This window comes from Dermacentor albipictus, chromosome 3, assembly GCF_038994185.2.
Source record: "Dermacentor albipictus isolate Rhodes 1998 colony chromosome 3, USDA_Dalb.pri_finalv2, whole genome shotgun sequence".
Taxonomy (NCBI): domain Eukaryota; kingdom Metazoa; phylum Arthropoda; class Arachnida; order Ixodida; family Ixodidae; genus Dermacentor; species Dermacentor albipictus.
The window spans coordinates 183,178,260-183,205,559 of NC_091823.1; the positions used below are offsets into that span (position 1 = coordinate 183,178,260).

Sequence of the window (27,300 nt, forward strand, 5' to 3'; positions counted from 1 at the left end):
TAGCCGCTCTCCTTCGCCACGTCGCCGCTTCTCCCGATTGCCCCCATCTCGTCGATCACCGTCCCCTGGCTCCTTCCGGCGCAAGCTTCCGGGCACCTGGAGGTAATGCTGCCAAAGTGACCCGATGTGTTGGCCTCTCAGAGAAGTTACCGTCACGCTACTTTGGCCCTTACCGTGTCCTATGTTAAGTAATTGACAACACGTACGAAATCGCCACTCTTGGGCCAACCGTGGCTCAGCATCGCTCCGACGTGGTCTACGTCGCGTGTCTTGAGTTGTATCGCTCGCCCACCTCCTAACAAGCACCGAGCCGGTGCTTCAGCCACCGGGGGTCATGTGACACACTGACGAAGAAGATGTTTTCAGCTTGGTCCAAAGATGACGACGCTCTGGACTTCGCGCGCTGTCTACCATCTTGTCAGCTGCCACAATTATTGTAAATATCTTGTAAATATATGTCTGACTGTTTTTAACCCTGTAACAATATTTAAAATAAATGAATCGAACTGCCCTCCTCTGGACCCCTTCCAATTTCGCTACAAGTTGTTTTGCATGAGGAAACCAGTAGATAATGTTATATTCAAGTATCGGACAAACTAGGGATGCGTAAGCCAGTAGCTTAATAGTAGGGCATGTGGAAAAGAGATAGTTTGATCGAAAAGAGCACGGTGAGAGCTTTACTTGTTATGTGAAAGACTTGCTTGCTCCACTTTAGGTCAGATGAAATAATAACACCAAGGTATTTAAATTCATCCACAGATTTTATTTCTGTTTGGTTAATGCTATATTTGAAATTAAGGGGTTTTTTCTTCCTTGTCACTGACATAAATACAGTTTTTTTTCTGAATTAATGGTCATCTGACAGTCTTGACACCAGTCCTCAATACAAGACATTCAGTTGTTTAGAACAATGTGATCGTTATGATCTTTAATTTCTTTATAAATAATGCAGCCATCTGCAAACATGCCAACTGTGACATCTACATTGAGTAGCATATCGTTGATATACAAGTGGAAGAAAAGCGGTGCAAGAACAGTACCCTGGGGTACCCCAGAGGAAACTTCGACATAATTTGTACATTGATCTTGATATTGAACAAATTGGTATTGACCAGATAGGTATGATTTTATCCAATTTGTAATAGACTTTAATCCCAGAAGGTTGTTAAGTTTATATAGTAATTAAGGGTGAGATACATGGTCAAAAGCTTTAGAAAGGTCAAGGAAGATCATGTCAATTTGTCTGCGCTTATCAATAATTGATGCCAGGTCATGAATAGTTTCTAGCAGCTGTGTGGTAGTAGACAAACCCTTTCTAAAACCGTGTTGGTTAGGAATAAGTATATTACATTCCTCAATAAAGCTTAAAATGTGCTTGAGAATAATGTGCTCAAGTATTTTGCACGCAGAACAAGTGAGAGATATGGGACAAAAGTCTGAAGGATTGGAGCGGTCACCTGATTTAAACACAGGCACAACTTTTGCAATTTTCCAATCATTGGGTACCTGGTCTGCTTCTAGGGACTTAAGAGTAAATAAGGAGTAAGTACTTGCATACCCATTCAGCGTACCGCTTCAGAAATGTATTTGGAATGTTGTCAGGGCCACAGGATGTTTTTGTGCCGATATTTAGCAGTAATGAAAATATCCCGGACTCTGAAGGTGTGACGTCATCTATTTTTTTCTCGTTGGGCATTAATGATTCTTAGGTAGGTATAATGCCATTGTCTAGAGTGAACACAGACTTGAAGTGCTCATTGAAATTGTTTGCCAGTTTCAAAGCATCGTCTGGCGGTAGGTTGCCATGCTGACACTTTCTTTTTTGCGCAAGTAGTTCCAGAATTTGTTCAGTGCAGTTGCAATAAAGTTGCTTAGGGTAACGTTTAAATATTTGCGTCTTACCTTTTATATTACTTCCTTCAGTGTTCGCGAGAGGTCCTGAACACGACTGGCCGTGTGAGGGGACCTGTGCTTGTTTTTAGCTTTTCTTAGCCTCGTGATTCGGCGCTTCATAGGAATAATCTCGGAGGATATTCATGGGTTATTCTTCCGTGCTGTCTTCGTTTTTGTTGGAACAAACCACAATATGCACTGTAGTATGTGGGCCTCAAAGATCAGCCACAGGTCATTAGTAGACACAGTCGGATCATTAAAACAGCGTCAAAATTCAAGGTATGATAGCCCCAAAAAGTCAAGAAAACTGATGTCGTCAGCATTTGTCCAGTCTAGAAACCGAGATAGATTTTTCACGGGCACGAGGTGCAAGATGTGAAATAACGCATTTGGTTGCCATGTGGTCAGACATGCCAGCCATTACTTCACATAAAATGTCATTGTCAGGAATAGAATCGCTTATGAAGATCAAATCAAGGGTGTTACTGCTTGTGGGGGTTACACTTGTAGGTTCACGAACAATCTGTTCCAACCCAAAATTGAATGCTATGTCAAGCAGTGCATCACCATCTGTTTGATCAACATGGCCACTGTCAAGTGCATCCCACGACATTCTCGGGAGACTGAAATCGCCAGTAAGAAGGACTGTCTTAGAATCACGAAAATGACATTCGATATAGTCATTCAGCACGTGTAGGATGTCAGTGCTAGAATTTGGTGGTCGGTACACTGTTCCAAGATACCATATAGTGCGGAATATAGGTCGAGGTTTTTTCCAAAAAATATTACAAAAAGTTCACCCCTCGACTTATATACCGGCCCTTGGCACAACATGAATAGCCGCCTGGCAACATGTAGGAGTGCAGTCCTTTCGGCATCCGCATCGTTATCGCCTCCTTGGTGACCGACGCGGCCCAACTTGCGGGCGCCGCGTGGTTCTTTATTCTATGACGCGGTGCACCTGGAGCTTGAAGACAGGGTGACGGATTTCGTCCGCGAGCATCGTGCCAGATCTTTCCAGTGACAGCAGAACTCATCCGCACCAAAGCTGTTGAGATCGCCCGAGAATCCGGACTGCCCAAAGAACAATTCAAGGGCTCCATTCATAGGGTTCGTCCCTTTATGCGACGCAAGGGATTCACACTTCGATGGCGCACATCAATCTGCCAGAAGCTGCCAGAGGCATACGAGGACAAGCTGGTCGAATTCCAGCGCTATGTTATCCGTCTCCGGCAGCAGCATGGCATGTTGGGACAGATCGGCAACGCTGACGAAACGCCGGTGTGGTTCAACATGCCGTCGCCCACCACAGTGTGCAAACGCGGCGCAAGAGAAGTCAAGCTTCTTTCTACGGTGAACGAGCATTCGCGCTTCACGGCCATGCTCGTGTGTACTGCAGACGGCAGAAAGCTGCCCCCATACATATTATTCAAGAGGAAGACGCTGCCGAAAAGGCTTTCCCGCGGGATTTCGTTCGCGTGAATGAAAAGGGCTATATGGACGAGGCCCTCATGCTCAAATGGATTAAGACCGTCTGCAATCGGCGACCCGTCGCACTCCTGCGGTGTCCGAGCATGCTCGTCTTGGATGCCTTTCATGGGCACTTGACCACAGGTGTGAAGCAGGCACTCCGCGACGGGAGGACAGAACTCGCCGTCATTTTGGGAGGCATGACGTCAACACTTCAGCCACTGGACGTCGTGCTAAACAAGCCCTTTAAAGACCGTGTCTGTGAACAATATAATCAGTGGGTCGCCAACGACAACCCGACGACCCCAACCGGCCAGCTGCACAGGCCGCCTCTCACCACTGTGGCCACATGGGTGTCGCAGTCTTGGTTCTCGCTGCCCGACGATATGGTGGTGCGGGCATTCAAGAAGTGTTGCATTAGCAACTCCTTGGACGGCACCGAGGATGACATGTTGTGGGACGCAGCCAGTGAAAAGCAGTCGTCTTCGGACGAGAGTTCAGACAGCTCAAACGAATGAGCAGGACGAGTCTAGCGGCACCACTTAATAAAACGAAGTTTTGTGCCTTATAATTTTTATGTTGACTTCTTTGCTTCAATGTAAGGGGGTCGACCTATATTCCACCTCGACTTATATTCCGCATTATATGGTAAATGGTGACCTGGACTATTACAATTTTACCCCACCAGAGTGCTTCGATATCATCAACTACGGGCAATGCAACAAAACGAAGACTGTCTTTAACTAAAATCGCAATGCAACCACCATGTGACGACCTGTCTTTGCACAAAACACCATATCCAGGAGGAAGAACATGGGAGGATTGCATGCACAATGATAACCACGTTTCGGTTATAGTGTGTGGGGATGCGAGACTCTCGCGCTTCCCCTGATATGTTTTTCCCGCATGGCGCGTCTCTTGTAATCCGGCTTCGCCGCGTGGCCTGCATGATGCTCGCGGTGGTCGATGTGGTTGGGGCGCAGTGCGAGAGATGGCGCGAGTGTTGCGCTGCTGACGCCGCCTCACGGCAGGGTTACTTGGGGGCGCAGGTCAGAACGGGCTGGCTCTTTCCCGGCGGGTCGGGGAACAGCGTGGACATCCCGCGTGCGCGCCGACCCATGCTTCTGCGAGACCGCGTCGCGTGGCCGCCTTGGAACGCGCCACCATTGGCGTGACCGAACACGCCAACGACCAGGCATTGGGATCCAGCATGGAGCGAACTTATTCGCTCGTTTTCTGGTCGCGGTGAGTTGGACTTCTAGATTTGTCGCGCGCCCATCGGCATGTTTTGTGGATAGTAACTCGGCTAGCAGGCATTGATCTATGAAAGGTGCAATAAATGCCCTTGTGATTGTTTGCACTACTGTGTTGTCGTTCCTTTGTCCCAAGAGTAACAGAGGAGAACGTTCCCCACAAGTGACAATAGCAAGACCATGTTCAAGCAGAAATGCTTCAAGTTTGACAGTTTTATTTGCAATGCTCCTCGCATTTATGTTAACGATGGTTAATCGTGTTGGCGCTGTGTGCTGCGTGCATTGTTGCGCTGAGCAGGCACATATTTTTTTTTATTTCTACCTTATCAGCCTTTCTGTCATCCCCAGCAAAAAAATTTATCATTTACTTTACTTTACTTATGGTACATAATCTTAATGAAAAGTCTTCACGCCCTGAAAGGCTCGAATCCTTCAATTTATTGGTGTTCTTAGTAGTTATTTTGTCTCTGTAATCCACCAGTTTGAAGATAACAGGTCGCATTTTATTCTTTCCTCTAGCACCAAGTCTATGTATTCTTTCAAGCTCTGAAATTGATACGCATAGCTTATCCTTGATAATTTTGGGGGTTACTTCATTTTCAAGCGTTCAAGGGTTCAATTCTTAACACTTGGCGGTCATGATTTAACTGGCATATCCCCCGCAAATCATTTGGAACAACCCCTTTATAAACACAGTTACTAGATGTGATAAACATGTGGGCTTGGTTGCCATATGTGGTAATGCGAAGCAGAGCATCTTTTTTGATCCAACTGATCTAATAATCTATAATCTAACATATAATAATCATGGTCTGTGATCCGCTTGTCTGCCTCAGCATTAGTGCAGCGCTGACTTACACTGCTTGTTGGTTGTTCTAGTGCGCAGCACACAAGATCGTGCGCTGTGCGAAACAAGACAATTGTAACAGCTCGCATGCGACGGCCTCAGCAGAAGGGCACCATGCCGCAAAGAAGTGAGGAGAAAAAAAAAAGTGAAGGTGGGGCCAGTGACATATCCGTCACGCAATCCTCGTGGTCCGGTGTGGGAGAACACAAGGAAGGAATTTCGCTTGCGGAGTCTAGATGGGGAAAGTGGAGAGAGCGTCAATGTCTGCGGTGAAGCTCGCCTCCTGAAATCATGGGTTCGCGACACTAAAATATTTCTATCTCGGCTGTTAATGAGTCGATTTGAAAACATTTTTCTGTAGTACGCTATCTAGAGAACACACAGACACATAACTTCCAGCACATAATCAAAATTTGCTACGAGGTCTGGTGAGGGGCCCTTTAACCCTTTTGCTGTCACGGACGTACAGGTAAGTCATCCCCCCCCCCCCCCCACACACACAATGTCACTGACGTACCGGTACGTTCTCTATCGTGCGTTTAAAATTTCGCGCCTGAGCGCAAAGCTGGCACTTCTGGACTGGCCACGCCATCTGTTGATTCTTTCTACAAATTCGTATTTTCACCTCGACCTGTGTTAGTCCATGTATTGAAGAGTACGGTGCGACTGCCACTCCCCACTTTCTCTTTGCTGAGTGACGCGGTGGCTCCACATTCGATGGATCATGTGTTGCGCGTGTGTGGTTATGGGTTCAAGAGTTGTTCAAGAGTACCATCTCCACTGGTTTGAAGGTTTTTATTTTTTTTCTGTTGGTGTGTGTGCTACGGCGCATCAAGTTCAGGCGCACATGCCGTTGCCTCTCCGAAAAGAGTGACTCGATTGCTGCTTTCGCTCTCTTGCCGCACCCTCGCTTCCGACTTGCAGCAGTAAACGTAAAGCCCTTCGAACTTTGTTTTAGCCTTTTTTCATCTCTCTCTGTCTTCTTGATCACACAACCTCCCATTTCTCTCCATTGTGCGGGCGACTGAAAGCACATCCTCCCTGCACGCGGTTACTTTCAGATGGCTGAGCGCGCACGACCTTTGTCTGCTCTTTGGAGTGGTGACTCTTCCGATCCAGAATACGAGCCTAGCTCGGATTTGGACTCGGACAGCGTCTCACGCGTGGAAGAGATGAGTTCCGCATTGTTAGATTCCGATGTTGAACGGATGTTATAGTCAGGCTGCTGCTGATGATGATGTTTACTAACAATAGCTGCAGAGCACTGAAATGTGCGTATTGCATTGACTATGTTATTTGTATACCAATCATAATCAAAAATAAATTGCTATGTTCATTCCCTGTTATGCTCGTTCCCTGAAACCAAGCCGACACTGGGGGTGCGTCACGGCCAGAAAGGTCCCATAGTGAAAGGGTTAAGTAATGTGACCAGCCTCCTGAGCATGGGATGCACTGTGTTTTTTGCACAAAATTTAAAAGCAAACAAGGTTGTGTTATATTTTTCAATATTTGATTCGATATTTGATGCAAAATCTCCTATTCGGTATTTGCACACCCCTTGAAAAATATCCTCAAAAAGTGGCCCATATCACGAGTGACAGGGTGAAACACGTGTGGCAAAAAAGGCCTGACATGAAGACGCGGCTGGCGAAATGAATTTGGGAGCCTTCATAGAAGGAACTTGCTTAGTCGAACTGAAGAACAGCATAGAGTTAAGGTCTAGGTTGTTTTGTACATATATAGCTAGTTTTGGACGTTCTTTGTGTGTATATAGGATTTAGGGTGAGATCACTTTGTTGTTTGTTTTTCTTGGTTAGAACTGTTTCTTGAGACAAATGTTTTTTAATATGTTTGCATACTGTCTGCTTGTTTCTACTGAAATTCGTGACACTTGCGCTGCAACATGTATCAAAATGGACATACAATGTTCAGTAGCTAGACCAGCATTCCAGTCCAGTCGGTCATTTCCCCTTTTGTCCTGGTCAGTGCTGCCTGCTAGAAACCCTTTATGCCATGTGCAACTAACAAGCTCAGACAAATAATATTCTCCATATTTTAACTATTTGCAACTTATGAGCAAGAAAGGTATTGTTAAAAAATTAAAGATATTATCTGATTGCCACTGTGGTGGCGGCCATCAGGACATAAATGATGCAGCCCAAAGTGTGGCTCACATTTGTTGCATACGCTGGTGCAAGTGGCGGAACAGGGGTCCCAACGTGCTTGGCAACTGTGCTGGCAGCCGCTGAGAGAGCAAGGAAGCAGACACGACTGAGCGCCGATGGCCGTGTGGCACTCCCGCCACGGAGGTCCGAGGCTGGTCTCCTTCGGGGCGCTCCTGTGGTGGGGTAAAAAGTTCATTTTAACAAAGTCAAACCTCAATATGTACTTGCAGCGAAAAGCTTCGTTAAATCTCGAATTTTATTAATTCGAAGTTTTAAAGTTTCAGCAGCAAAAGTAATTTCACAAGTTTCCAGAGAATTCCTGGTCGACAGTATTTTGTGAGTAATCACTGATAAACAAATCCCAAGGAGGTCGAGCCAAAGTAGTGTGGTTATTATGAGCATGTGTGCATTATGAGCATCCACGTGGCTCACGGCGTTCAAGACTAGCGCACTGCCATAAATCATGGACGACATGGCTGATCACGCTTGGGGCCCACAGCTGTCATCATGTGGTGCCCTCAAATCAAAAACAAAAGTGCAAAAACGTACAAATATACATCCCGAGAAAAAAAATTGGCTGCGGCTTAGGTCAGCTAACCCTGGATATGCAAAGCAAAAGCTCGGTTCAGCCTGGTTAAGTCTTCAGCAGTGACAACACCAGGTCCCAGGGATATCCGAATCATATCCGCATATCCCAGCTCATTTGTGTACTTCCGCAGGATGTCCGTGGGAAGTCCTCCTTTTAGATGTCCTGACACGTTATCCCCTGGATATCCCGCTCGGGTTATAATGCGGACACTTACGTGATATGCATTCTTACCGTAATTTTGTGCAAAGCTTTGTAAGACCTGCTCTCGCAGTAGCTTCCTTTAGCTGGATATATGTTCACTTTTAATATCAGGTACCTTTTACAGGGATGCATGTCTCTCAAGTAACCTGCCCAATATATTTTCGCCACGTCAGATATATAATAAACACTGCAGCCTTGAGGGGAATGTTCGAGTCGTTTCTTTGCTTTTCGATCAATCTGGCATCTAAACACGACCTCATGTTCAGCACGTGTGCAACGCATTCTATTTATAGGTTTTTACTCGAAGTTTGAAGTTTGCCACGCTCAGATGTTGGCAGTTGATAATAAATAAAAATAAAAACCAAATTAAAAATACTTGGACACAAATTTAGAAACAAATGCGTTTTGTCATTTATGTCTACGTTAAAACAAATTATAACTGATGCACATATGAAGCATTTGACGTGCTGCGGTCCTGCCATGTGCTATTTTGTTCCTTTCGGCAGCGCGGGCTGCGTGTGTTTCGGCGTTTTGGTGGGCTTTTTGCTTGTCTGCGTTGTCTACGCGCGCCACGATTGCAACACGCGTTGAAGCGAACGGCGCTGGTGTGGCCATGAGCACGTCCAAAGGTAAGTAATTTTTCACATCTTGTTCATACGCCTCCTTTGCACGCAGGACCTTAGGTGGCCATGGAGCCGTTATTTAGTCTTAGTCCTGCATGGCGTGTTGTATTCGTCCCAAAGGAGCATGACTGTATGCATGTGTTGTTTAGCTGCATAAGATCACCGTGGCACCGCGACTCGCTATGCATGGCGTTTCTTTGTAGAGTTCCTGCGCAAATTCAACTGTGGCGGAAAACACTGGGCGGAAGCCAAGCTATTCCAATTATATTGACGCGCGGCAAGTGCTTGAATTTCTGTTATGTCCGAACGATTGCATGGAACTATGGCGCCAGATATGAAAGTGTAGAATCGTAAACTTTGTGCCGAGCACACTTAGGGTAAATGCCGCTCGCTTGCTGCGCTGCAAAATTGTGTACAATTTGCCACTTTTTCGAGCACTTAAAATAAACTGGACCACTTAAGATGACTTTTTTTGCAAACACTTCCTGGTGAATCTCAGCTTGCATGACATACCAATTCGGACAGAGAAAGCTTTAACTTTTCGAAAACCGATTTTTTAATACATTTTTCTGGTTTGAAAGCCACTTCCTTTTCAAGAGCATCCTTGATTAATACGCAGGACACGACATGGGTCAGTCTGGACGTTCATTTCAGCGTTGCGTTAGAGGCGCTGTAGATGCCAGCCTCGAAGCTGCATCATCGCAGCTGTTGTGCACGAGCTTGCAGGTGCCGTGTGAAGCAGAAATTGATTCAGACTACTCAGACGGAGAACCTGAGTTATGTGATTCTTTCTCAGATCTTTTGCCGTGCTCAGCGCATGTTTCAGTGGCGTGCACGCCCCAGCATGAACTCGATGCATGTTTATCGCCTGGTGCTCTTCAACGCTCTCGTGTGCTGCCGCCGGTGATGGTTGAGTGTAGTGTAAGCGACAGGAAAACAGGGTGCCTTAAAGACCGTTTGAAGTCTTGGCCAGTTAAATTCAATGTTTCACACCGCTGCCTCACAGGCCTTCTGAAAGACCTCCGAAATTAATCTCCAGCTGTACTCACTGAACTGCCAAGGTCTGCTGTGTCGTTGCTAGGAACGCCCAGGCGAATTGAAGGAATAGTCAGTATTGGAAACGAACAGTACTACCATTTTGGTCTTGTGGCTGGCCTACAACATGCTTTGAGGGAAACATGCACCATACCTCAACTTCTAGAACTCATTGTTAACATAGATGGCTTGCCTCTGACTAAGAGCACCAAGGCGCAGTTTTGACCCATATTGTGTCAATTGAAGAACCATAATCCTCCATAAAGAAAGCAACAAAATCCCAACAAAGAAAGGCGTCAGGCAGGGAGATACGATCTCTCCAATGCTATTCACAGCGTGTTTACAGGAGGTATTCAGAGACCTGGATTGGGAAGAAATGGGGATAAAAGTTAATGGAGAATACCTTAGTAACTTGCGATTCGCTGATGATATTGCCTTGCTTAGTAACTCAGGGGACCAACTGCAATGCATGCTCACTGACCTGGAGAGGCAAAGCAGAAGAGTGGGTCTAAAAATTAATCTGCAGAAAACTAAAGTAATGTTTAACAGTCTCGGAAGAGAGCAGCAGTTTACAATAGGCAGCGAGGCACTGGAAGTCGTAAGGGAATACATCTACTTAGGGCAGGTAGTGACTGCGGATCCGGATCATGAGACAGAAATAATCAGAAGAATAAGAATGGGCTGGGGTGCGTTTGGCAGGCATTCTCAGATCATGAACAGCAGGTTGCCATTATCCCTCAAGAGAAAAGTGTATAACAGCTGTGTCTTACCAGTACTCACCTACGGGGCAGAAAACTGGAGGCTTACGAAAAGGGTTCTACTCAAATTGAGGACGACGCAACGAGCTATGGAAAGAAGAATGATAGGTGTAACGTTGAGGGATAAGAAAAGAGCAGATTGGGTGAGGGAACAAATGCGAGTTAATGACATCTTAGTTGAAATCTGTGGGGACCCCTTTTGGGACCCCTGTCTCCTGTTCACGCGCGACTTGGGCCATTCGGCCGCGCGGTCGCTGGGGACACGCAGTTCCAAGCCTTATTTTGGATAGCGTACATTCCCCGCGGCCGCGGGCGCCGGCGCGGCGCGGAGCCTGCTGCTTGCGCGCGCGGCTCACGTTACGCCGTGCGCCGCGCGCAAGAACAGTGCCTGAGGAGGGGGCCCCTCTCGCCCTCTCTTCGGTTTCTCTCTCCTTCAGCATCGGAGGTGCGCGGGCGCTTTCGCCCGGACAGATTGACTTTCGGTGCTCTTGGCTGTCGGACGTGCGGACCCTCTTGGTCCCGCGCCCCTCTGAGCAAGGCGGCCCCCTTTTGTGTGGCGAACCTGCTCGGAAGAGCCAGCGTGGCGGAGCAGACTTCCCGGGGGCTTTCACCCGTAGTCTGCGGCTGCCACCCCAGTGCCATATTCCTGTATTGTACTCGCATATTGTACATAGCAGGGAATAAACCCCCATTCGTTGGTGCCACGGCTGGAGTCGTCTCTACGCCTTGCCGGTGAGTCAGCGAACCCGCCGCGGCGCCCCTTTGCGTGCGCTGCGGAGTGGGGACGAGCTACGTGTCTCCTTAGACCTTAGCTAGCCGGGTCCGGGCACGTTAGCCCGAAGCCCCACAAATCAAGAAAAAGAAATGGGCATGGGCAGGACATGTAATGAGGAGGGAAGATAACCGATGGTCATTAAGGGTTACGGACTGGATTCCAAGGGAAGGGAAGCGTAGCAGGGGACGGCAGAAAGTTAGGTGGGCGGATGAGATTAAGAAGTTTGCAGGGACGGCATGGCCACAATTAGTACATGACCGCGATAGTTGGAAAAGTATGGGAGAGGCCTTTGCCCTGCAGTGGGCGTAACCAGGCTGATGATGATGATGATGATGAAGAACGTTGAAAGTAGTGAGCCTTTTCTCATTGGTGTGTACTTTGGGCACAGCAAACCTGCAAATAGCAATGAGTTCTTGAAGGAGTTTGTTTCATAACTCAGTAAAGCACAAGAAGGAGGGGTATCTTTTAGGGGAAGAGTCGTCGAAGTACAAATCGTTGCTGTAGTTTGTGATGCCCCTGCCCGTGCATTTGTGCTGTCAGTAAAAGGACACAGTGGATACAGCAGCTGTACAAAGTGTGTAACAGAGGGCAGGTTTGTTAATGGCCGAATGTGCTTCCCAGAACTGAATGCGGCCCCTAGAACAGATGTCAGCTTTAGGGAGCACACTGATGAGGACCACCATATTGGCACATCAATTCTTGAGAACCTCTCATTTGACTTAGTTAAATAGGTTCCTCTTGACTACATGCACTTGGTGTGCATAGGAGTTAAGCATAAGCTGCTGCGGCTTTGGTTTCAAGGTCAACATTCATTCAGAATGGCCGCTCAAGTAAAAGATGAGATTTTTAAAAGAATTGAAAAGCTTGCAGCTTGTATCCCATGTGAGTTTAACCGCAGACTAAGGCCACTGAGTGAGCTAGACAGGTGGAAGGCAACAGAGTTTCGACTCCTTTTGCTTTACCTGGGGCCTGTAACTTTTTATCACCTTGCACGAAGTGATTTGCATAAGAACTTCATGGTTTTACATTGTGCAATTACAATCCTAGCTTCCCCTAGATTGTGTGTACAGTTTGTAGACTATGGTGAACAGTTGCTTCAGCACTTTGTGACCACCTTTAAGGGCATATACGGGATAGACTTTGTGTCTCATAACGTCCACGGTCTTATACACCTCACAGAAGATGTTAGAAACTTGGGGCATCTAGACAGTTGGAGTGCCTTCCCGTTTGAGAATTTCATGCAGAGATTAAAGAGGCTTCACTGTAAGCCCGGTAAGGCACTAGAGCAGCTCTGCAGGAGAGTTAGTGAGGAGAGGGCTGCATAGAGCAGTGCACAGGCAAGAAGGAAGCAGGCAGAGCCAACATTGCTTTTCCCTCATGATGACGGTCCTTTAACAGATCATTTGGAGGGCCAACAGTACCGTAAGCTTGTAACACACCAATGTTTCAATTTGACTGTGGCATGCCCTAACAACACGTGTCTCCTTTTGGATGGAACAGTGATTGATGTTGTGAACATTGTGGTGGAATATCACTCTAGAGATGTGCTTCTTGTTGGTCATAAGTTTTCTGTTAAACGTGACCCTTATGACTACCCTTGCTTGTCATCACTTCTCAGTGTGTTCTTTGTCTCTAACCCCTCTCCCCTTCATGTGTGGCCATTTTCTGAAGTATTGTGCAAGTGTGTGAAGCTTCCATTTGGCAATGGTTTTGCCATTTTTCCTCTTTTACATGTTCAATAATGTTGCCTTGGTGTTTCACTTAGGATTGTTTGCTTTTCTGGATATGCCTCTTTTTGGGAGATAAGTCAGCGAAGTCATGTTCAGTAATACTGGCAAATCTCTTTTTGCAGTGAAGCTTATAAATAGGGTTTAGACTTTCCTCTTTCTATGATAATTTTGGTTTTTATTCCACATCATCTTGTTTTTTTTCGGCAAATATTATATTCTAGAGATGCCTTGCTGTTTTTTTCCCCAGCGATATGTGTTATTCTAACAGATACTTGGAGTATATCCCAGCAGATATGTGAGCCTGTACAGTTGCTATACCAATAATTATTGTACATATTGTTGTCTTACTCTAAACTATGCTTGTAAAAGGATTAGCTATTTTCATTAAAACAAGAAGGGAACTGAAACTAAATGATTGGGTTGCTGGACTGCAATTGAAGTAGTTTAAAAATACAGTGGTTGTATTATGAGTTTGGTTGCACGGACTTGAGCAAGTGGGGAGGGAATGATGTGTGAAGTCAGCAAAGGCTATGTGAATGTTTGTGGTGCCATGTGGCAACCATAACCAGTAGTTCTTCCCTTTGGCTAAGCGAGGCTCTGTTTCTTGTTCTAGTTAAATGTACCACCGCACAATTTATTATTATTATTTTTTTGCAGTTGCTTGTATGTTGAATTTTCACACCCTGTTCCATATTGCATTCATTTCATTGGTTCAGAAAGGTGACAGTCTTTTCATGTGAATGACTGCTATCAGACTACTATGCATCTTTAATTATCAGTAATTTTTTCCGCTTGCCACTGAGCGCATATAATTTGTAAAGAGGTGAATCATGAGTTTCGCTAATGTTTATTATTTTCTTCAAAGATGGAGATTTTGCCATTGTCAAGTTTCCTGACGAAGGTGATGCTGTTGCTGTAGTACGACGCAGCTGGATAAGTGGTGGAATGTGTATGTGGCCACAAAAGGCTAAAAATGTGCAAAAGATGGTGAGAAGCTGCACTGAGCCAGGTTCAGGATGGATTCAAACCACATGTGTGGTTCTTGGTATGTATGGTAAGTTGTGCATTTTTATTAAGGAAATTTGTACCAGTTTGTTCAGCACTTTAAGGTTTGCTTTTTTTCTAGATAATTATATCTATTTTTTTCTAGATAATTATAAAGAAGCAAGAAATAAGCTCTCCAAAGCAGAGCTCACGTTGGATACAGATCCTGACGAGCCAAGGTGGAGGAGGAAAAAGCGGCAGTTCGATAGCAGCTCAGATGAGTCTGTTGAGCCATACAGTCTTCCAACTCCATCAACACTTCCCAGAATGCCTTTTGCAGCCTTTGAACTGCTAAATGGTAAGGATCTGCAATTTCAGTGCAGCTAAGGCAATTAAAAGAATGTAAAAATGTAGTAAGAGATGTGTACACACAATATATTATTGCGTGAACCTTTGCACACTAGCTGTTCAACTAAGCTAAACCAAGGTTTTAGAAAGGACGTGTTCTAGGTGATGGCAACCTACTGAAAATTGTTGAGAGGGAGATGGGTATCTAGAATTGCAAAGTTAATTAATCATGATGAATAACCTTTCCCATTTTTGGTTTCATAAATACAAAGTTGGGGATCACATTAAAAGCGTTGCGTTGAAATATTTTTAACAAGGTTCCCATTACTCGTCTGTTTGCAGCATACAAAAACAGTTGCTTGACAGTGGCATTGGCAGCTGCAGTGCATTTTGTGGACATTTTTTTCAGGTCAGAAAAGACATGCTTCAATGGTATTGGGTTAGAAACAGCTGTTTCTCAGTGTGATCTATGTTTTCCTGACTTTTTATTCCTGAACCCTGTAATTAAAGTTAATTTTTTAATCAACCACTTTTTCAAAACCAGAAATATTGTAGACTAGGTCACTACTCAACATTGCTGAGTTGGGTTGTTGCCTAGGGCATTCCTTCTAAAGCCTTGGCATTCTAAACCATAAGCATGTGGACTGTGTCATGGGGAAATTGGCTGCCATGAAGTTTCAACCGTCTGGGGTTGTTTAATGTGCATTGACAATGCACAGTACACAGGGAGGGGTAGCTGAGAGCCAGATCCATGAGCCACTGCAGCAGGCAAAGTTTGTTTCATTTCATGGATAATAAATTCAGGGTCCAAATTTGAACTCCTGTTTTAATTTATGCAATTTTTACTTGCGCAGATTCACAAGAGGAGACTCTTCCTTGCAGTGCCAGTGCCTCGACAGCTATGTGGGTGTGTTCTTTTGCCACTCTGTCTTTTCATTTCATATTCACCTGTGGGCAACTGTGTGCTCAGTATATCTGATTTAAAGGATGCTTGGCTAGATACACTGAGGCCTGCGAATTCACCTGTATGCGAACGACTCTGCTATATAATATTACATTGCCTTTGGTACCACACTAGCTAAACACTTCATTCGCTTTGATTTGCATCTGGGGTCATTCAAATGCAAATTGTACTGAAATGCTGTAATGTCGTTCATTAGAAGTTTTACTTCATGGCCTAATACTTTTAACCACTCAACACTGAGCAAGGGTTTTGAATAAACTATTTTGGTAATATACTTACTGCTAACAAGTCATGTTTAAAAGCGTAGTACTTTGTTGCAACCAAAGCCACTACAAGAAAACCTGGGTATTTGCGGAAAAATCTTTTTTCCCTAAAAAATATGTGAGCTTCAAGAATGCAAATCTTACGTTATTATAAGGCCAGTCCTTAATGCAACCAATATATAATACTTTGGCAGTCTGGAACCATTACTTGCATGACGTCAGGCTTATTGAAAGCCGACAAAACAAGTTTCTTTGATGCATCGTTGATATGTTAGCAACTTTTCATCTTTCACTTTTGTCTTTAAATGCAACTTGTTTAGGAGCACCATCGCATCAGTCATTAAGGCAGCAGCAGTGTAATACTTAGGTCATCTGAGTTTATGACTATCTTGTTTCTGGCATTTCATTCTCAATCACAGGTTACAATAACCTGCATAGGATTGACCAGAATTTGCTTGCAGCCCCGCTGCGGTGGCTCAGTGGTTACGGCACTCGACTACCGAGCCGGAGTAGCCGGGTTCAATCCTGACCGTGGCGGCCGTGTTTTGATAGAGGCGAAACGCAAGGGGCCCGTGTACTGCGCGATGTCAGTGCACGTTAAAGAACTCCAGGTGGTCGAAATTTCCGGAGCCCTCCACTACGGCGTCTCTCATGGCCTGAGTTGCTTTGGGACATTAAACCCCATAAACCAAAACATAAACCAACCAGAATTTGCTTGCACTGAGCCTTAAAATAGTTAACCATGCACATTTGTTCTTGCCATAATTTGCTCACAGCTATTAAATGTATTTTCTCACATTGTTGCTACATGATCTCTGACATACCAGATCGTGTTTGTGGTGCGTATATTACTGTGATGTATTCACTATAATGCATCCTCTGATACAACTATTCATTCCGCCTTCTTTTTTTTTCGACTGCTGCACTGAGCCAAGCTAGGTGCTTGATTTTGCATAAATGAAAACTGCAGCCTAGTCTCACTTACGTTAAGTATACCAAGTTGACCAACATAGGGCAAATGATCTGACAGCCATCTGTTTGCAGGTAAAGCAGCCGAAGAAGCAACCTTTAGTGAAAAGAAGAAAGGGCTCACTCACCCAGATTTCAGCAGCTACTGGTAATAACATTTAATTTTCATTTAGTGAACCTTGGCTGCACTGTGTTCGAAGCCTAAATGCCATTAAAACACTGTGCTTTGTTGAAATTAATATTAGTCTGTTCCTGTGCTCTGGTTGGGAGGGTAAGCCATCCTAAGTGCACCTTCTTAGGTCAACATGAACACATTTCTTATGCAACAATCTGCAGGCAGCAAGGCCTCTCCTCGTCACTGCACTGCTCGTGCTGGAACATACCGCCACAGCAGCCAGAGTAACGAGTTTTGTACTGTTAATTACAACATAGTGCCATATTTGGCAGTTGCAAAGCCAGAGGCATAAATAAGTGGGCTACTATAGCGTGCAATGAAGTACTTTTGATGAATATAGGAGTGTTTAAGAATTAACACACTGAATGCCTGTTAGCATTCAATAGACTGCATGTGTTACTCTTTAGGAACTGTGTCATCTTTTTGTAGTTTCTTTAACCTCTGTCTTCAAGTGCATGTGCAAATAGTACTGCAGACAAACCTTCCATTACACATGACATATTACCCTAGTTTTTATTGCATGCGTTTTCTGTGCAAGTGAAATTTGCTGTATAGTGTGCTTAAATTTTTAGAACTGATTTTTTTAATGCCTTATTGCCATCAGTTCTGTGTGGCTATAGAAAGAAAGTAGCTTTTTTTACTGATTTTCATAGGTGGGTTTATCTTAATTCCTCGAGCTGTCTCCTAATGCATTTCTCTCAAAAAGTAACCGGCTCACTACTACTAACATATGGGGAAACGTTCCTAGTCTCTGCGGCTGTTGAGCTTGCTTTGCTTTTGATTCCCGATCTTTTTTTTTTTGCTCTGCAAAGCCATAAACATTACTAATATTGCTTGTAATGATCTTTACATGTATGTTGAGGTGACTGTGCAGAAGAGTGGTATTGTTTTCCTCTGTTTGTAGGTTGCTAAAGAATCTACGTGAAGGAAGGACATGACACCAGCACCAAAATGTGACCAAAGTTAGTATTGCAAGCTCATTTGATTTGAATGCTAGCATATTAGTTTTGGACTTATTGCATGTCCAAAGGTGGTATTCTATTGACATCAATGCGGAGTGCATCACAAGTGCTTGACAGGCATTGCAAGAAGTGTGCACACATGTTCAGGATAATTTACCTGTTATTTTGAAGCTTTTTCTTTCTGATATTAATGTGTTGTTGCAATGTCTAGGTGCACTACAGCCAGAGCTTCTAAGACTGCTTCATGGCATCCGGCACCGGCAGCTTGAACATTCGTCGCAATTGAACTTCCTGACATCCTGGACGATGATGTGGACGATGATGTGGATGATGATGTGGATGACATCGAAGTGCCACAAAACATGGATGCATTTTTGGAATTTGATGATTCGCTGAAACGTTCGGCATCCATGAAAAAGCAACTGGTAACTACACTTTCCTAGTTACATAACATGATTCTGCATGCCATGTGCAAAAGGCAGTGCTGAGCATTTATGTTTGCGTGGTGCTTGCCTTCAAAAGGTGTTCATGCGAGGTCACATCTGTACAACTCCTCATGCTACTGTCTGTTGAGGGAGTGTTTGAGAAGAGCATCTAACTAGTTGAAAAATATTACTTCGAAAGCTGCTTAGGGAAGCTACTTAGCTTCTTCCTCAGCGTTACATGTAGCACTTGCTGCATTGCGTCTGTGGCTGGAAGCGGCACAAAAAGATTATGAGACGGGCATATAGAGTGCTTGTATTTTGCACTACCTTTGTTCGCTTTGACTTCCTACATGACCATGCACAGCTGATTTATTTGGTTGGGTGACCACACCATGTATGCAGGCTGTACCTTGTGTATCATGCAAACGTTGTGAAGGTAGAGAACGCCATCATATGTGCTGCCAAGTTGCTCTTGGGATGCGTTGTGCACATCTGCATGATTTTCAAGTACTAAAAAAGCATAGTAACAGCTATGCATTTGGTAAACACCTGCATAGTACTCTGAAGAAAGCGATGACTGAAGGTGGTAAAAGGAATTTTGCCAAGCCTGGAGGCAAGACCTTGCGCAAGCTGCCAAAGCAAAGGCAAGGTGCAGAGAATGCATTGCCAAGGTTGTCTCATCAATGCGTTTCATTCGCACTTTTGTACCAACTTTCAAATGCTGTCACATAAATGTGCAGTCGTTACTTGCAGAAACACAAAACTGGTCACAGTCATCAGTTAACCATTGCACTAAATCCCATTACCTCCAACTGTGAACATCAGTTGTGGGGGTTCCACTCTGCGTGCGGCTAGCGCTGAAGGCGAGCTCCGGATCTAGCCCCACGCTGTCGCTTTGTGTTACTCCCCAACCCGTAGCGCGGGAATCGCGGCTACGTCGGGTTCGAACGAATAAGGCAACCAGCAGCGTCAACTGTAAGAACGTTTATTGCTACCGGCAATAAAGAACACTGGCAGAGGGATGTCCTCTCTGTAATAGTAATAAATAGGCTGGCCTCGTTGCCCGGGATAGTCAGGCAACGTCGTCACTCATGGGTTGCGGCAGGTTAGGGGTCCGGCCTCAGAGAGACAGCGTCTCTCCCGGTCGCGCTGTTTTGTACCTTTTTACCTGGGCGAGGGGAATGTCCTCCTCGCCCGTAAGCTACCCGCTTGCAAGTGGGGGAGGAAGGGCGCGCGTGCGGTGACAGCGAGGGAGAATCGGTAGAGGGCATAGTGTGCCTCTCCCCTGTCTATGCCGGCGCTTGACGCGACGGCACGGGGGAAGATGGGCGCGTGTGCTCCCCACACAGTACAGAGAACATCGGCACCATTGTTGCAGCTTGTGCAGTTACTTAGTCAAGCTTTGCTGCTTAGCACAGTAATGCAGCTCTTGCTGATTAATGCAATAAACTCCCGACTCCCAATTTTCAATTTTTTTTCCATCCTATCATCTGCAGTTTTAATTTCCCTGAAGGAAGTAGTTGTAAATTAAAAACGAATGACTGGATGACATGAATATGTTCTCTTGGACATCATTCCTATTTTAAGAAATGTATTTCTCCAGAAAGCTGTGGCTAGCATGGCATAGCATCAAGCTCTGGCCATTATGTAAGCGCAAGAGCCAAAACCACTTCATATCTGACTAGAGAAATGAAACTGCTTGTGTGGCAAGATATTATATAATAGAAATATTTGGGTAATCGATATTTACTAAAGGAAGGCTTGGCACATAGATTTGTCAGTGGGTGCTTGGTAGTGTTTTTCTTGGAGAGGCTTTTTATTGTCTGTTAACTCCGTTAACTCACTATGATGCACTTTTTTTGCAGAAGACACGATGGAAGAAACTAGGGGGAACTGGCATCGTAGATGCTACAAGGAGGGTCCTGAAGGACCTGCTTTCTGATCACGTGGCTATGCACTACAGTTGGCAGGGAGGAAAAGGCAAGCGCCACTTCAGGGAGACAGCATGCTGCGAAGTGATGCTAGGTATGACCATATACATACGTAAAAGAATTTGTAACTACTAAGGTGTCATAAATTCAAAATGACTGTACAGCACCGCTGTTTTTATGTACACTGCTGGTTGATAGAAAACTGCAAGTTCCATTTGTGAGGAACGGGTGCCTTAAGTTTACAGGACATGCATTATTAAAAATAACCTTATTTAACATTTATAAAATGCATAGCAAACAAAATATGATAGCTTTAAGCGGGCCAAAAAGAAGGAATAAGTTGCCTCTGCCCGCATACCATGACGGATAAAAGGAGAACTGAATGTTAGTGACGGTTCACAAGACAGTGCAAAGGTCAAAATTGCATTCTTTGTTTATTCGCAATTACCGGTAGCCAGCTATTTGGTAAACCACTGTGAGCTGTTAGCTCGTCTTCCCTGACGCCTGAGGTACCAAATAACTGTGCAGACTGTCATATGATTGTTTCACTCAGTGTCTAAATAAATCTTGTATAGTAGTGCGGAAAATTCATGCATATAGTTTAAACCAGATTTTTCTGCCTTATTTTTCCATGTATCATTGTTAAATGAGGCTAGTACTCATTTCAAAAATGTATTTTCTGTCTTGATGCTACAAATTGGATGATGTGGAAATTATCTATGATTTAGGTAATATCCACAACAAGCAGGTGCTCTCAAGCCATTCGCTATTGTTGTGCAGGAAGGGTGTCATGTAACAATAAACTGGAGCGCGTATTTATTTTTTCAGATGTCCTAACAAGCAGAACTACTTGTGATGGAACAGTGGCTGAAATAGAGAAAGTGACAAAGTCAAGGTTGCGACACGCAAAAGAAAGAATGGAGCGCAAGACTGTTAAACACCCAGATGATGGCGGGTATGGATACAAACCTAGTGAGCTGGCACCAAAGCTTGTAGGTGCCAGTATCACTGCCTGCTTTTCTTCATTGCCAGTCCATTAATGCTTTAACAAACAACGTAAAGTCAGGTGTTATCCTCTGTTTTGTGGGACTCTGTGCCCAAGAGAAAGCAAGCGTAGAAGGAGGCGGCAGAAGGTTGGATGAGCGGATGAAATTAAGAAGTTCGCAGGCATAGGGTGGGTGCAGCTGGCAAAGGACAGTGTTAATGGAGAGACATGGGAGAGGCCTTTGCATGGCAGTGGGTATAGTCAGGCTGATGGTGATGATGATGTGTCCAGTTTACAGCTGGGAAGGCTCATTCATTGCAGTTGTAGGGGGTGCGTTTATTATGTGTCTTTGGAGACACGGTGTGGAATCTTGCATAGTGCTCAGGTGTAACGAGCACCAAGGGAGCGGAGCAACTGCGTTGTCTTCAGGCACAGAGTAGTGTCGGCGCAAGCCATTAGCAGAACAGGTGACAGTTGATACACTACACCATCTATTCTTCACCTGACACATAGTGGCATAGGTACAGAATGACTAATTTGGTGCAAATGTAAAAAAAAAAAAGTCCGGTAGGGTTTAAATCATTGGCAGCATGTCATTGGCCAATGATTGTTCACAAAGGCATGTATACTCATGGTGAAGACTAGTGTCAAATGTGTGTCTTGCCGCTTTCAGGATAACTATTGGAATGAAAACAATGCAGAAATTCTCAGGTTTAAAACAGGATTACATAATTATTATGTAAAGTCGAAGGTTGTATTTTAACTTTACTTTGCGGAAATCACACCTACATATTTATAGCACTAGCCTCATGGAGATGTTGATGTTCACCTGCAGAACCAATGACGAAGCAGCACTTCCAACTGACCTGGAAGAAGCAAGCATCATGGACGAAACATCCCACAGGCTGCTGGACATAGAAGCGGACAATGACGATTCTGACCTGTAAATTTAGCTCTGTTTTCCATGTTGTGTGCCATTAGTCGTGGACAGTATATTGCAAACAATCTTGCTTAGCGCATTCTCTCGGGTGCCCCACATTGCACTGATTATTTTGTACTTATTGTTTACTTTTAAAATGGGGTAAACTGCTTCTTTTGAATTTTTTTTGCATATTTAGTTTTTGCATAGTAGTTCCTTGTGTTGCAGCGCGGTGTCTTGTGGTTCTTTACAGACTACCAAGAGCACTGGCAGTGTAAAACTATTTTTTACTGCATAATGTGTGTCCATCCCCTTGTACTTCACCTTAGCCTGTTGTCCTATTAGCGGATCAGGTTACGGCTTGTTTCTCAAGTTTTATGGCTGCCCCAATTTAGCAAATGTACTTCACCTGAGTACTAAAAGCCTACCAGCTCTTGCAAGTGTTCTGTAAGGCCTTTCTTATTTTTATGCAGGATGCTGATCAAGAATGCAGTGGTAAATACCCTTCTATGGAGACCCTCCAATCAGTGGTGTCGACCAGATTTTGCATTATTCCCATTTACCGCCACCAAGTTACTTGCAGTCACCTGCGATTTCATGCAAGCAGATTAATCGCGACATTGTCGGAACTGGTCGATGCCATTGGCTGAAAGGCCTCATTTGAAAGTCCTTTGTTGCTATGTTTGTAATTGTATCTATTATTCTTTTTCATTCAGATCATTCAATTCAGTTTTTATTCAGTTGACGTGTTTTTAGCATCGTATTTTAGATGTTGTCCTTTTCTTGCACATTTCCTGGTAGGCTTTTGCAATATGTCAGGAATGTTATATCTTGGCATATTACAAGCACCAATATAGCTGCCGCATTTTGATATTACGAATGCCGTGAAATTTCCTTCTGTCACAAGGTGTGCACAGATTTTGGTCTGCTTTTGCTAGCCAGAAAGAAGTTCCTCTCTTTCGAGCCTCTCTTTACCGCGTGCGTCCCCTCCTAGTCAGATAAAGTTTTTGTAGCAGCTAGCCTTATGCTGTTGACATGAAAACAGTGTCTATGCAATGCGTGAAACTAGTCCTTTCCGCTTCTTGTGAACTGTTATTGCATTTATTTACATCACAAGCCTGTCGATCACTGCCAATAAAAAAATGGCCTTTCTGATGTGTGCACAACCTTTGTACCCCTTTTGAATGCCAAAGTGAACTAGCTTTACATATTTTCTTAAAACTTTATTTCTGTAAATTTTTGAGATGGTAGTTTTGTTCACAATATTGTTATAAATAGGCCATATTGAAATCTGCTTGTGTGGAAACATCATTGTGCAGTTTACAAAATGACTGGTTACTCGTAATGAAAGTGCACATGGTATGCACAAGTTATGTGCAGAGCTTTTGATTAGTATACATGCCTGTCATATTGACTGAAAATTTTGTAATCCCTAAAATAAAATTATATTTCATGTTGAAGCTCTCTGTTCAGCAAGGTATATATACCTAGAAATTTACGGGAACTCTGCTATCAACACTACACTTGTATGAATAGAATTATGACTGCTACAAAAATTATGTACTCATGTTTGCCACGTTTTGCATGCAACTTCCTTGCATTTCTAGTGACTGAAGCAACCTTCCGACATGGCATATTTGTACCCATTGTTAGAGTGGTGCAGGCAAGGCAACAATATTTCTATTTCCTTTTAACTGCTCACACTGCTTTGTCTTCCTGGGTAGCTTTGGGTGCTTTTAATGCCTCCAAGCTGCCTGCAAGAACACCTGTTTGTCTAAAAGAATCATTTACAACTATGTCCTTGTCGAGTCCTGTAAAAATTCCCATGGACATCCCATACCACTCGACAAAAAGGATGAATATGTTCTCTTCAAGTCCTGTAAATATCCTCTAGGACATTTCATATTTGACCAATGTCCTCATCAAGGCCAATGAAAATCCACAGGGATTTCCTGCGGACCTCCGTGGGATACAGAAACTGCGGCCAAAAAGATATGCGAGGGATGTCCGCGGGAGTTTCTTAGCACGTCCTAGGGATATCCGCATATACTTTCAAGATTTCCCAAGGACATCCTGTGGATGTCATTGTTGTCACTGGGTCGTTTCATATGGTTACCCTTTCATTTAGCTGTAATTATTATACTTAGGTATACAATCATTGTTAAGCCAGGTGTGACTGCTGTGCCTAGGTCGGTGGCTAGACATGACTGTGATTAGGCTTAACTAGACATGCATCGTTCGATGGTGTGACGACTGTTGTGTCACAGGGAAAGCGCAAGTGCTGGACATGCAAAGTGATGCTGCAAACATGCGCAGTGTTGAAGCACAAACGGACCACGGGTAACGCCTCCGGGCTTGCTACAGACGCTGCTATGATCTTAGAGGCTGTGTGTGGCCTATGATTGAAATTTGGTGGCAAACCATGTTTCTTCCACCTGGAGTCAAGTCAATGCGCAATCATAAGTCACAGGGATGCGCCCTAATTGGCTTCCCGAATGACGGCTCCCTGGCATCTTCTCCACCCAATTCTCTTCCGCTAAATGCTTTGTCACCGCGGCAGCTGCTCACAGGCCCACAGAAAGTTGGTTACGTGGGACCTTTGCTCTCGCAACTTCTCATCCTCGCTCTTGGTGTACCCCTACCAGGTTAGCCCTAGGTGCGCATACCCGATTGGTCTTGCGGTGAGCCTTTGCCTGTCACACTGCCACTGGGATTGTCACACTGTGCTGTATCTTGGGTTAATAAACACGTGCTTGTTGGCCATCTGATTCTGAAGTCTTCTCTGCACCATGTTGGAGTGTCAACAAACAATGCTGGAGCGTCTTTGCGTGTTGCAGAGCGGAGGAGCACCATGCTCTTTCCTGATAATTGCTCACTGAGTGAGCCTCGCCTAATGCGATCTCCACATAACTGCTGCCCAACGTGGGGCTGCCACTTGGGAAGTCTATCAGGGCACATCTCAGTAACATATGCTTGCGTGGTGACTTGATGCCGGGAGGAAGGAATACAGTGTGTGCAGGAAACGACCTCAGCCATGCTAGCCGTGTTGTCCGCCTAGTTGCCACTGACACGGCGGTTACTGGAGATCGAGCCAAGTACAACAGGCGAGCTGGGGAACGAGGTGCGGGAAGCCGCCACGATTCCCAGACGCTCCGAGTCAACAATGATCTTGTGACATTGCCAAAACGCAGTGAAAACCCTGACGACCTTCCTATTCGCCATCACTGGAACGCTACCTGTCACCATACACTGGCCCAACTCATGGCGAGTCAGTCAGCCCATATACGGAAAACTAAAAGCAGCAACCAATGGTGGTGTGATTGCTGTTTTTTAAAATGCCGAAGATCCTCCACTGCTGCTGCCGACAAGACCAATCGACGACACACCAATAACATGATGCCACCTGAATGAAGACACGACGCCGAGAAAATGCTGCCTATAGAAGACAGAACGACTAGACCTAACATCACTCAAACAATGCGACGCAGTCATGACCCGATGCCTTTCCCTAACTAAAATGCAAGACAAAGAACCTATGACCTGGACATGCTTTTCGACAGCTGCGAAGTTGCCCCTCCTATAGATACAGCAGCTCACTATTCTGTCATCAGTGGGTCCTTTACCAGCAAACTGAAAAAAGTCAAGACTGAATGGGACGGCCCTCAAATCTGGACACCTGCTGGAGGACACCTGTTAACGCCGACTGGAGTCTGCCTTACAAGAATTACCATTCATGACCAAACCTATCCTGCGACCATCACTATCCTCACACAGCGCTTCCAAGACGTAATTCTCCGCATGGACTTCCTGAACTGGCACGGTGCAGTAATTGACCTGGAGTCCAAGTCTACAATGCTATTTGAAGACCAAGTGATACTGATGACGTGCTCTCCAAGTCACTATGCCTTTAGTGTGCTCAAAGACCAAGTCAGCATCCTACCTCGCTTTAGCATCATCATTCCCATAGGCACGAAAACACCTACAGACGTAGAAGGCATCGTCGAGGGCGAACAACTTCTAATGATCAACCGTGGAATTTGTGTCGAAAGAGGAACCACTTGACTGCACAAAGGGAAAGTGAACGTACTGCTCACGAACTGCAGCCACCTTTAGCAAGAGCAAGATGATTGCCTACATAGAGGAAATTGTGGAAGCCAACAACATGTTTCTTCTCACAGACTCCACCACATATACATTTGGGGATGTGTGACTCTCATGCGTCCCCTGATATGTGGTTTTCTCTCATAGCTCCCATCTCCGGTAATCCGGCTTCACTACGTCGCCTGGTGCCCATGGCAGTGGTTATGATTGAAGCGTAGTACGAGAAATGGCGCGATTGTTGTACTGCTAATGCCACCTAACGGCGGTGTAACTTGGGTGCAGAAAGGAGAAGGCTCTTCGTCTTTGGCTTGAGGTTGGCAAGTGGCACGGACGTTCCGCGCATGCGCCGATCCATGCTTTTGCAAGACCGTCTCGCGAAGCCTGCCCCGGAATGGATGAGCACGATCGTTCGAACACGCCACCATTTGCGTGACCATACGTGCTAATGACCAGGCGTTGGTGCCCAGCATGGGGCTAACATATTTGCTCGCTATCCGGTCACGGTGAGTCAGACTACCGCAATTTGTCGCGCGCCCATTGGCATGTTTTATGGATAGCAACTCGGCTAGCAGGCATTGATCTATGAAAGGTGCAATAAATGCCCTTGTGATTGTCTGCACTACTGTGTTGTCGTCCCTTTGTCCCAAGAGCACGGGTGAGAACCCCACAACATGGACAGCCCTTGTTTCTGAACCAACCTTTGACATCAATCTAAGTCTTTCCACACATAAACAGGAACGGCTTCAATGTCTTCTACAATGGTAGAAAGATTGTTTTTCGGCGTCATCGAAGATCCGACAAACGCCCGATAGCAAAGCATCACATAATACCTGAAAGAAATTTCTAGTTCTCCGTAAAACACGTTGTGGGGCTAGTTGGTGCATAGCTTTCAATAGATGAAGCGCCAATAGTGACAGCACACAGGAAGGAATTGT

At 45.0% G+C, this 27,300-nt stretch overlaps 2 protein-coding genes across 10 annotated transcripts in view; one reads left to right on the forward strand and one right to left on the reverse strand.

Moving 5' to 3' along the window:
- The window catches only part of LOC135918099 (uncharacterized), a 703,603-nt gene that overhangs the window by 216,464 nt on the left and 459,839 nt on the right, over positions 1–27,300 (reverse strand). For all 9 annotated transcript variants that reach the window (XM_065451754.2, XM_065451756.2, XM_065451757.2 and 6 more), the window contains one exon: positions 7,638–7,801. In XM_065451754.2, coding sequence (XP_065307826.2) covers positions 7,638–7,801 — 164 coding nt within the window. The remainder of the gene's footprint in view (positions 1–7,637; positions 7,802–27,300) is intronic.
- On the forward strand, positions 9,032–22,292 carry LOC135918071 (uncharacterized). The gene is made up of 8 exons (XM_065451735.2): positions 9,032–9,047; positions 14,205–14,393; positions 14,490–14,681; positions 18,216–18,327; positions 18,378–18,429; positions 20,295–20,454; positions 21,189–21,315; positions 22,181–22,292. The coding sequence occupies exons 1-8, from the start codon at positions 9,032–9,034 to the stop codon at positions 22,290–22,292; spliced, it is 960 nt and encodes a 319-aa protein (XP_065307807.2).